Consider the following 11,550-nt stretch of genomic DNA (forward strand, 5'->3'; position numbering starts at 1 on the left):
TTGACTCTGAAAATCATCATGAGAACACTTGAAGCTTGAGTTTGAGAAAATCTCTCCAGCTGAAAAACATCTGTACTTGCAATCAAACTTAAGAGCCTCATCCATGACTACTCTGAACTCTTTTCATTTCAAGTGATATCTCATACACCACTATGGTGTCTGAATGTGACACAAATTATTACTGCACATTAATGCAATTTTGTCATTCAACTGTATCTGTAACATGCTCTCAGTCCGATACTCCTATCTACTTTGCTCACATTGTACAGTATTGTAGATTAGTTAATAAAAATCAGCACAATGTGAAAATAACACAAAAAACTTTTGTATGATTGATTGTTGTACTTGCAGGAAAGAACACAAATTCAATTGGTAAAAAAAAAAAAACTCCTTTATTTCACCTTGTGAAAAAATGGCACTGGTAGGTTACAGAATAACAGTGTTTCTCCCCTCAAGGTTTCAAACAGTCAGATATTTCATGTTGACAGGACCTTATATGACTTTGACAGTGCAACACTTTTAAAAGGTCATATTCCAACTTAATTTTACTCTCATTTATCAATATGCACTGTCACTACATCAGATTTGTTGTGTTGATCCCTGGGTTCTTCTTTGTCACGCCAAAACCCAGAATTAGGGCTTGAAGAGAAAACATTTCTTTTTGTATGACTTGAAAAGGGGAAAACTAGACTAATAGGTCCAGATTGCCATCTTTTTTTCCCTTAAAATATCAAGGATTTCCGCAATGTCTTGCTAAAGACACAAGCAAATACATTATTTTGACTGGAGCCTAAAAGAGGATAACAATAGTAGCTACAAGGTATCATGTGCCTTTCAGTTCAAGAATCAAACAGTTTTACAAAGATAACGACAATTTGGCTCCACTGAGATACATAAATATGAACCAAGGGGGCAAGCAACCTATTGAATTTCTTTGTGCCCGACAGCTGCCCTAGCTGCAAGCCACCTACTGTACTATTAAAAACAATGTTCTTTGGTGTGTTTACATCTTCCTCTAAACAAAAACGGCAACATTTGGTCTCAAACTCAAAAGTACAAGGAAACAGCTGAATTAATCATTTTATGTGCCACAGTCCAGTTACATTTTTCCTGCTGTGTTTGTCCCCTGAGTCAGAGAAGGGTGTTCCCTCCAGCAGCCTCGGCAAAGAACATCAGGCGTTACCCAGCCCACAGAGGGCTTTCAGGCAAAGTCTTCACAAACTGCTGAAACACGACTGGAGGCAACAACTGCACCAGCGCTGTCTCTGGGTACACTCAACAGCAGGAAAACTCATTCCGTCGTTAAATATTGCACATGCAACACCGAGATATAAAAGAGGAAATATCAAATGTTGCGTCGTGTCGTGACGCACTTATGATTTGTCTTTAGGATGGCATGGGCACTTGCACTCAAGAATGACTTGTCAGGCCTCTGTCTGTATGTTAGACCAACATTAATCAGCAGCTGCAAGCAGAGAGAGCAGATCTAAATGTGTTTAAATATTTGCTACTGCTGAATGCAAGGCCTTTATATTACATTAAAGTAAACTATATTGACTGTAACAGTACAGTATATGTGCTGTTTGTCACAATACAAACACTGTATATAAAACATGTCTGAGCAGGAGAGATGTCCGAATAAATAGTGACAAACAGGATAAAAGGCAAAAATGTTTCTCAGCTGCCGACACTGATGAGAAAGCTTCTCTACATAATTGTTGGAGGGTTTTCTTTATCTTAGATCATTACCCAGAGGAACGGTTATCATTTCCTCTGCTTTAGTCTCTCAGGCCCCACATACACACACATTACTGTGCTAGGTACTCCTTGGCTTTCTCCAGCCCCTCTTTCAGGAAGCTGATGTAAGTGGATGTGGAGGGGTCCTCAAACCCTGCAGAGAAGCTGAAAGTTGCTCCTTCCTCCTCTGGTTTCATGGCCGTCTGGTCCAGGAAGAAGTTGGCATTGATGTGGTGAACCTAAAATCACACACAAGACAAAGCTAAACGCTTTAACTGAGACTTGGGAAACCTAGAAGGCGACGCACGCACGTAATCCACTGTTACTGTATTTATTTTACTGCTCCTTGTTCACATTTAAATTTCTTGATTCAATACTGATATCAGGATGGTTTTATATTATAAAAATACTTACAATGGTTCCATTAGGCAGTGCCACCATCATCTCCACAGGGAAGTTGTACTTCTCCAGATGTAATCGGGCCTTTTTGCTCAACACGGGGTTCTGCTCCTCAGCCTGGTGAAAGAGGAAGCATAATTGCAGCGACAGCAGCAGCATAATACATTAGAAACAACTGCACTTAAAGTAAATGCAGGATAAAGCATTTTTCCAGTCAACCTGTAACTGGCTGCACTTCTTTGGGTGGCACGCTGTTAATGACTGCTCACCTGCATATTCTCCAGCTCTTTGACCAGAGACCAGCTGCTGATGAAACTCTGGTTGAGCAGGGCCAGGACGGGCGAACTTTCCAGGACTGTCTCCCGGAGAGTTCGCCCTGAACCTACAGAGGTGTGGAAAGGAGAGAGAGAGAGATGTTAAAAAATGCCATCAAAACAAATCAAAATGTAGAGTTTAACTAAACAGACTAAACAGTTTTGCTTTTAAAGGAGGACTATGTGGCTTTTACTGAACTGAGCCCACTGTGGCTACAAGTGTCAGAAATGGAATAATGCTAAATGATAAAAAGCAGTTTAGGTACAATACTGTAACAATAGCACAATTGGAGCGGAGCAATAAAGTCCGTTAGTGGCTCAGTAAATCACAAGCAACTGGTCATACCAGACCACATAAGGCTATAACAGTAAAACACTTGAATATAATAAACTGAACAACAGTGTGTTTTATTATTTATAACTTTAACTTTTTATTCGTAAGAGGGAGATCATCTTATTTCTTCTTTTCAAAGTGTCTAAGCTCCAATATGACGCCAGTGGCCTAAAACCTTTATTTATTTATTGTGGCTCCACTTTTGAAGCCAAGTGCAGACTTCCTTACAGAAAAACACAATATTCCATAATTTAGCATACTGTCACTGATAATAAATTAATATGGAATATATTTGAGGAGGAACACTCAGATGCCTCTGCTGACTGAAGATTAAAGTAACTCCATTTTTCCCCAACAGGCCTCCAGACTGTACATGAGAAACTTTTTTTGTGGTATCATTTTTGTAAAGCTGCTTCTTCTCGTTTAGCCCATTTTTAGCGTCACAATTCAAATCTTACTCTTCTCAAATGGCACAAACAGTGCGCGATGCTGGGCAATGAACTAAATGTTAATGATCTGACCTCAGCAGGACTGGTCGTCTAATGCTCCCCAAAGCAGAATGGAATGCACCAGCTTCTTCTCTGCTTCAGCTCGCTCAAAGGCCTCTGAAAAAGGCAAGTAGGACACCTGGGAAGGAGAGCAACGAGAAACAACAGTGTGCTGACTACATGCTTCATGTCCAGTACAGGAGAAACATGAGCAATGTGGATGTTTACCTTCTTGAAGGGGTAGAGGTTGACCTCCAGGTGTCGAGTGGCTGCTTGCTGACTGATCTCTGAGGTCCAGTGGATGTCTTCAAAGACAAACTGGATCGGCTCACTGCTGCCGTCCCGGCTGTCGATAATGTTGCCCTCCTCGTCCGTGATGATGGACGGAGTAGAGGGTCCTGTGGACCGCAGCTCTAACTGTAAATGCAAGAAAAACTTTTAATACACAGGAACCCCTCCTAAAAAGGCATTATATATTTTGAGCTGTAACATTTGGTTTCTAGGGTAACATATCTTAGAAAAAGTTAGTGATCCGTAATTTGTTTCTGCTACTAGATAATCAGTCAAATTTGGTCCAGTTTAGTCTGTCGTGCATTGAAATAAGCAGCATGAAGAAAATCAAGTATATTTTAATTTGAAACATGAAGAGGACTAACTGAAACAAAAACAGGAGCTTAACATGGGTTTACTGTAATGTAGCTCCAAGACAAAATGGAAATGACAAAAAAATTTTAACAGGAAGGGGACATGAAAAGAAAATGCACCAACATTAGACCACGCTGTGATGAGAGCAATAAGTCAAAACAGGGACAGGAGACATTTAGAAAGACAAAAATCCTGAAACAAGACACTCAGTTGGCGAATAATTGGCCTGAAGGGGTTTAATGTGGCTTAAAGTGCCATAATGACCGCAAATTAAATCAGCGTGAAACAAAGAATTAATACCAGGGGCACTCCATCATGTGGCTGCACAATGATAAGAACAGTAAGTGCTAGAATATCACATAAATAAAGTAATACAAGCCTCAGTGCTTGTTTAAGTAGAAAAGCATCACTGCAGCTGTACCTGCGGCAGGTATCCAATGTCCACCTCCATGTTGCTGCTCTCACTGGCCCCGTACAGCCACTCCATGTCCACATTCAGAGACCTGGAACACAACAGGATGTGTCACAATGGCTCTACAGTAGCTTACGATAGTATCGGGACACCGCGATCAAAGGTTCTACCTGTCATTAGGGACGTAGAGGTGGAAGTGGCGGACATGAGATGCGTCTTTAGAGAGGACAATGTTCCCAGTGAACTGGCCTGGGGTGAACCAGAAGGGAAAGTCTGGCACATCGTTCAGCTGGAACTCTGCATGAATCCTGCAGAGGAAACCAGAACAAGCAGTTGAGTTTTAAGGTCTCTGGTGGCGCCAAACAAGTGATCATGCCTTTCTATCTTCTTAATCACAAATTCTGTATACTTAACAGTACTGCTGACCATTTTCCAAAGCAAACCATCAGTTGTAGTTTGACTACAAACCTCTCGGGCGGTAATAGGATTTATTTCACTTTAGCAGGAACACCAGATTGCAGAGACTTTTGTCCACGTTACGTTGCTGTCACATGAAAATACAGCTTTGAGTGAGGACTGCTTTAAAACCATTTGACATCGTGACATCTGATATTTGAAGCTGCTGCATAAAGTATTACAAAATGTCTGACAGCAAGTCAAACCTGGGGGAAAAAACAGCCAAACATGAAATGCATGGTATAAAATAGACATTTGAAATTTCACATTGCTGAGTTTCCAAGTGGATCAGTCTCTGCATGCTGATTTTAAAGCAAAACCAGTGGCTGCCTGACAGACATTAATCTAAAAAATTAATATGTTCTGGATGCAAGTCAGCACTAATGTGAAGTATACATAATTTCTGAGATAATGGGGCAAATGGATGAAAAAGCACCAATATAGTCCTGTGTGTCTCTTCCTCACCTGAAGACAATGTCATAATAAAAGTCGTTGCTGGCACGAATGCAGGCGACTGTGCCCTGAGGAGCAAAACGTGATTTGATGAAGGGCCGAGGATGGAACATACTCAGCAAGGAGTGGATGAGAACCTGCAGCAGGGGAATAACAGTTATCAGCATACAGGGCTGTAATCCTAATTAATCGATCACAACCTAATCCGTGATTTAACAGGAACGTTTAGGATACCTCTTTGCCTTTTGGTGTGGGAGGGTGGTAACGATTGTTGGGTAGGTATCCAGTAAAGATGCTGAGCTCGCTAGGAATCACCCACCATGTGTCTCCCACTTCGGCCTTGTTCTTTGGGGGCAGGAAGACTCTGAACTGGCTGGCGGAGAAGGAAGAAGAAGGCACTGCTGGATTTTTCCAGGACCGCAGCCCACTCAGGGAACTGTGAGAAACCTGCATGAAAAAAAAAAAAACCTGTTCAGAACAAAACTATGAAGAAGTGTTTCCTTACTCTACAATTGAATCAATATAAGTTCTTTACATGTTAATTCACAATTATTTCATTGTTGATTCATTTCTTGGTTGCTTACACATTTTTTACACAAAAGCTGACTCAGACAGAGAAAATTTACTGCAATATTTACTAATAACGGACTAATAACTGAATCAGTTTCAATAATCTTAAGTGTCTTGGTGTGATGGTTATTTCAGTGAATCTGTGAATGTATTTAAAACCCTAGGTGCAGGCTTCTACATGATTTTTATTTTATTTATTTTATCTAGTGCGTGGATGGGCCGTGTCAGATATGCCTCTTGTTACGGGCAGTCACCTTGCCGCCCTGGTTTCACGGCTGCTCAGGAGCCGCAGGGAAGCAGAGAACTGCTTCCAATTCCCTGAGCCTCACCTCCATTATGGCAAATAAAACTACTTTCATCACATGTACCATTATTACCGAGGGAGGCAGAGTAATAACAAAACACAAGACGCACCGAACAGAGAGAGCAGGAGAGTGGAAGGGAGAGAGAAGCCATTGTAACTGCTAAGCTAGAGAAACTAGCAGATGTGAATAGCATGTAAACAACAAATATGCCAGCAGCCAGAACCAGATCTCTACAGTGGTGAAGAACTTGTCTTACCCCAAGAAAACCGTCCTTGCTTTTCGTCATGGAGTCGAGCAGCAAAGGCTGCATTTTGGTCTCCAAGGTCAAAGTCTCTCCATTGGGGTCATGGATCACTTCCTCCTCAAAATCCACAGGGGGTGTAATCCCTGTGAGGAAGCCGTAGGCATCAGAGTCAATATGGGGTTGCACAGCATGTGACCAAGCATACTGTCCTTGTGTTAGTGAGAAAGGAGAATGTAAAGGGACAGACAGAGAGAAAGAGAATGTAATGTACCTGTGAGCTTCTCAGCAATAGGTTTAAACTCCTCTGGACTGAGATAGAGGTCATGGTCGGTGTCTAAGGAGGAGAAGAGGAAAAGCCCCTCAGCACCCAGAGTCCGCACACTCTCTTCCTATTGGAGGGACACATGCGTTAGACTGATCCTTATTGCCATTTCACATGCTTCAGGGATTTTCAATGCAGCACCAAATTTGGGCCAGTGAGCAATCAAATCACAAAACACACAAATATTTGACATAATGACAAATTGGAAAGAGATGGATAAGACAACAACACTGCTGCAGATGTGCGCTGCTCATACGTTAAGGTGTGATATTCTTCTCAGGCATATTACTATTACTGTAGTATTTGTTCCAAGCATTCATCAGCAGTCCTGTCTGGGTAGAGATCAGCCCAGAGGCTACAGATTCCTAGCATGTATTCAGTCAGACCACCCTTTCTCAGACAGATGCGTGCCTACTAGCGCATGTACAATGGAGGGGAAAGGGAGGGGGAGGGAGGCACATGAACAACTTGGAGACCCTCTGTAGACAAACAAGTGTGGATTCAAACAAGAGGCTGAATTTCATCAGCTGGCTCACAGAGCTACAACCCCCTAATAAAACCCCATGGGGTGAAAAAAAAAACTGCAGATGTGGTGTTTCAGGGCGACTGGTGTCTGACAAACAATTACTCAGAGCACACACCTTTTAGGAGAATAGTTTTGAAATATTCTCCTAAATCCTCCTAGAGTAATGTTACAGTACTCACACATCATACAGTGACCATCGTAAAGTGTAGTTCAAGGCCAATGCAAACTTTCTATTAGTAAGAAATGAGAAATTAATGTGGCCGTATGTTTATTTCTCATCGGTGTTGTCAAAATAAAAAAAATTAAAAAAAAAAACACCACCAATTATGCTCACGGCTAAATTGTGAGACTTGTATAACGTTATTACAGATGTGGATCTCACATGACGTTTGACGAGCTGGGCATCTTGATAATTCTTGATCCCGAAAGCCAGAAGAGGGACGGCTCCGACCACCAGCAGGATCCACATCCCCCGGTAGATCCAGGGTCCAGACCCCGGGCTCTGATGCCCATTCTGCGGCGAAATTTTGCTCTCATCCTCGGGGATTCTTTTATCCACGTCTGCGGCCATCCTCGACCTCCACCAAGGCTATTTAGAAGAGGACATGGTCGTCGGATACCATCCAAAAAAAAAAACAACGCTTCAGTGTAAAGTTCCTCCTTGAATTGTTTAAAATCTACCGACAGCTCTGTTGTCCAGTAGCCGGGGACCGCACGTCCTTTCCGGCCGTTACACTCGCTAGCAGCAGCTGTGAAACGTTAGCTAGTAGCACGGATTTCTTATTTCCCACATCCAATCTGGAAACCATATGGATGCGGTTAAGATGCATCACGTGAGCAAGTAATAACCGGGATAAAAAACCGGATATTAAGCGTTTGCAGGCTCGAAATAAAACCACCGTTATGGCTAAAGCTAGCTAGGCTTACCTGTGACCTCCGCACTCGGTGTGGCGTGTGGAGATGTCGGTTTTTTCGACGCGGCCATACGATTCAGAAAAAGACGACATATTTGTAGAAATTATAGGAAAATAACGTTTTGATATTTCCCCTGTTTTTTTTCTCAGGGGACGCTTGCGAAGGGTGACGTACAGAGAAACGTCAACGTATCTAGCTAGTTACATCGTCGAGGCCCTTATTTTGAAAGTGGTGACCGGATGTTCAACGTACACTGTTTCTAGCTTGGCAGGGGTTGTTATGGGCTGGCCACATTTAAAGGAGCAGGGCTGTATTGTTCGTCCCAGGAATGTCTGCTAATGAGCTTCAATTGCATGTTTCTCTGCCAGCGGGGTTTGTCATTAAATCTGTGTACCAGTGGAAGTGAGGGCTTTGTTTCGGATGGACTTAGTTATTTCTAACATGTTCACAATGGAATCCGTATCTCTAAATACCAATCATTTGCCAGCAGTGACACAAAGACCCTGTGCCTTCAACTAAATACATTTTCTCCCTTAAAATGAAGCACGGTCTATGTGTGTCCCCTCATTTTAGGTTATGACAAAATGAGGGGACCCAAGAAAAAAAAACAACAAAACAACAAAAACAACAGTTTGCTCTTCCCAGATTGTTTAATTTGAATTGTTTTTACAGGTCTGAAGAGTTAAAACGTATCCTGGTTGAAGACATCTGACTCACCATCCACAGCTGCAGTTTTCTCCATTCAAGTGAATAATGTGAAAACAAAGGACAATTCAGTTTGATTACCAGGCTTGGTAAAAGTGTGAAGTATTTCACAAGGAAATTGAGTAAAATAAATAATTACACAAAACCATGTGACAGATCCCCCCCCCCCCCCATTTCTTTAATCATCTGGTGACCCCTCCTCAGCTATCATGTGTCTTAGGACCTCAGGTTGAGAAACATTGCTCTAACACAGTGTTGTGCTGTATAAATGTAATCTGACTGAATCCACTCAGTTTTATGGTTTATTATCATTCCACGCAGTTCTGCACATACTCACATAGTATTTACATAGGTACATGTTGCATGACACTACCCAGTGTAAGGTAAGGCTTTCCTGATTCTGGTGATACCAAGAAGTTACACAGCCAGTTGTATCACAGCTGGCTGAAAAAAAAAAAAAATGTCACAAAGAGGCATTTAACAATGCAGCTAGGATTTGTGACCGCAGGAAATCACAGGGGGATTATCCGTTCTGTCAATGCTTCTGTTATAGAGTTAATCAGTCCATTGGTTAATGTGGGAAGCTCTCAGTCCATGTCCTCTTCCACAGGCTGTGTCTTCACTTCAACAATCTTTGGAGGGATGTAGGAGCCCATACCTGCCGCTCTCTCTGCCTCTGCTTGGGTGTAGGGCTCCTCTCTGAGCTGTTTCAACCTGGATTGAGATAAAAGGAGATAAGCTCTAAAACTCACATTTTATTTTTCCATTGTTTTGTACAGTATTCTATGGTAAGGAATGAGTTTTACGTCCCAATGTGTGAGTGCAGACAGAATAACAGACGTGAGAGATTCTGGCGCCCTACCGTCTTTTGTGCACTTTGCTTTTGAAGTGCTCTTTCAGGGATCTCATATCCACAAAATATCTCCTGCAAGACACAAAGGGCCACCGTGTTAAACAGCTATCTGCAATACACAGTTGAGCTGAAAAAAATTAATCAATTAATCCAGTGATTCCCAACTTGACCCCCTACCCTTCGAAGGGTTCCTGAAAAAAGATTAATAAATTTCTGTTACGCAACATTATGCTTCTCTGTTTTTCACTACAAACTTTACATCCGCAGGACTTAATCGTAAAAAGAAAAAAAAAATCATTTGAACTGGTCACAACTCTTGTGTCATAAACACTTTTTCATTTTAAGAATCCACAAGCCAGAAACGTTGGGAACCACTCAATTAGTTGAATGACAGAAAAGTAATCGGGTTCAAAAAATTTCGACACGGGTACTGATATTAATACCTCGACTTTGAGACTTCTTTAATCCATTTTAACAAAAACAAAATTACACTATATAGTTTTTTTTTTTTTTTGTTCTACTTTAGTTTTATTTTTTAAGCTTGGTCGATTTATACACTCAGCCACCAGCATTATCAGATCTTGGTCCATAAGCTCATTGATGCTCCTTAGATAATGGTATTTGGTATCTAATGACAAACCATTTCAGTAAACCTACTGTTTTTGTAACTTGAGACCAAGCAAGTAATTCATTAATCAAGAAAACAACGAGGAAATAAACCAGTGATATAAAAAATAATTGTTAGCTGCAATGAAGTAGTGTGATGGTTGGGTTTGTGAATTAAGCCTAATTGCAGTGCATGCCTGTCTATGTAGAGACAGACAGGGATAAACTTACGCGCAGTGTAAACAGTAGTGTTGCGCACTCCCTGTCACATCGTAGTCCACGTCCTGGTGCAGCAGCTTGGCTGCTATCTCAGGCTTCATGTCTGAGTGGATCTGGTCCAGGTCTTTGGTCCTGCGCTTCGTCTTCCATGTCTTCGCGATGTTCTTCTTCTTGTCACTCTTGTGGTTTCCTTTTTGTTTGGACTTCCCCATGTTGGGTCCTACAGGGCTGGATGAAAGACAATCTGACAGCCTGCAGGGATCGGCACAGATAAGGTTATTTGTAGGCGAACATCGGGAAAGAAACTGATTATATTTCAGGGTTTCTGATCAGGAGGATCTGTCCATAAACCCATTAACAGCGTTTTAACGCGAAGAACACAGAATCCAGATGTTGACGTAAAGTTTTAAACCCAAAATGACCATTTGGTGTCACTGCCACCGGCTCAGATTTTATGGGATAAACAAACTGGTGCCCGACCGACTTCTTCAGCTGAAGAAAAACAGTGATATAACAGATTTACTTCCAAAAAAAACCTTCGCAGATCCATTTTAAGACTTTGCTTACCTTCCACACGTGTGGCCGAGAGAGATGAATGTACTTCCGGGTCAAAGCAGGAGTTCCATACACCTGCTCACCTGTAGAGAGCGACAAATACCAGTACTTGAGTTAAAAAAAAAAAAAAAAGAAAAAGACAGGACAAAAATAAACAGAAGTGAGCATCTTATAATCAATATTAAAATGAAACCGTAACATACAAAAAGTGACACATACATGTTTATATTTCAGCACATAAACAGTGGTTCAAGAATTATTCAGATCCAGACCATTTGCTTAAATAAATGTATTTACACCACACTGTAAAATACAAGTAAAAGTCCTGCACTGACAATGTTACTTAGGCAAAAGTATGTGGGTAGAAAAATGTACTTATAGGATCAAAAAATAAAACTACTCAATGCAGAAAAATGGCCCATGTGACTGTTATATGATTGGATTATTATCACTCATACATTATGTGTCAGCAGCATTTTAGTGTATTAGCTG

The 11,550-nt window shown here is 41.4% G+C and overlaps 2 protein-coding genes across 2 annotated transcripts; both read right to left on the bottom strand.

Moving 5' to 3' along the window:
* Window positions 1–375: 375 nt before the first annotated feature.
* Window positions 376–7,976, bottom strand: selenon (selenoprotein N). Its single transcript, XM_071497893.1, has 12 exons — window positions 7,588–7,976; window positions 6,629–6,746; window positions 6,370–6,500; window positions 5,473–5,685; window positions 5,251–5,375; window positions 4,500–4,637; window positions 4,339–4,420; window positions 3,501–3,689; window positions 3,306–3,411; window positions 2,406–2,518; window positions 2,152–2,253; window positions 376–1,976 (listed from the first exon to the last, which is right to left on the bottom strand). Exons 1-12 carry the CDS (start codon window positions 7,774–7,776, stop codon window positions 1,809–1,811), a joined length of 1,674 nt encoding a protein of 557 aa, XP_071353994.1. The 5' UTR covers window positions 7,777–7,976; the 3' UTR covers window positions 376–1,808.
* A 1,138-nt stretch (window positions 7,977–9,114) lies between these two features.
* On the bottom strand, window positions 9,115–11,154 carry znf593 (zinc finger protein 593). The gene is made up of 4 exons (XM_071497894.1): window positions 11,071–11,154; window positions 10,516–10,755; window positions 9,688–9,750; window positions 9,115–9,539 (listed from the first exon to the last, which is right to left on the bottom strand). Exons 2-4 carry the CDS (start codon window positions 10,713–10,715, stop codon window positions 9,413–9,415), a joined length of 390 nt encoding a protein of 129 aa, XP_071353995.1. The 5' UTR covers window positions 10,716–10,755; window positions 11,071–11,154; the 3' UTR covers window positions 9,115–9,412.
* Window positions 11,155–11,550: the final 396 nt, after the last annotated feature.

This window comes from Trachinotus anak, unplaced genomic scaffold (assembly GCF_046630095.1).
Source record: "Trachinotus anak isolate AG129_WGS33_773 ecotype Australia unplaced genomic scaffold, CSIRO_AGI_Tana_v1 ptg000015l, whole genome shotgun sequence".
Lineage (NCBI taxonomy): Eukaryota > Metazoa > Chordata > Actinopteri > Carangiformes > Carangidae > Trachinotus > Trachinotus anak.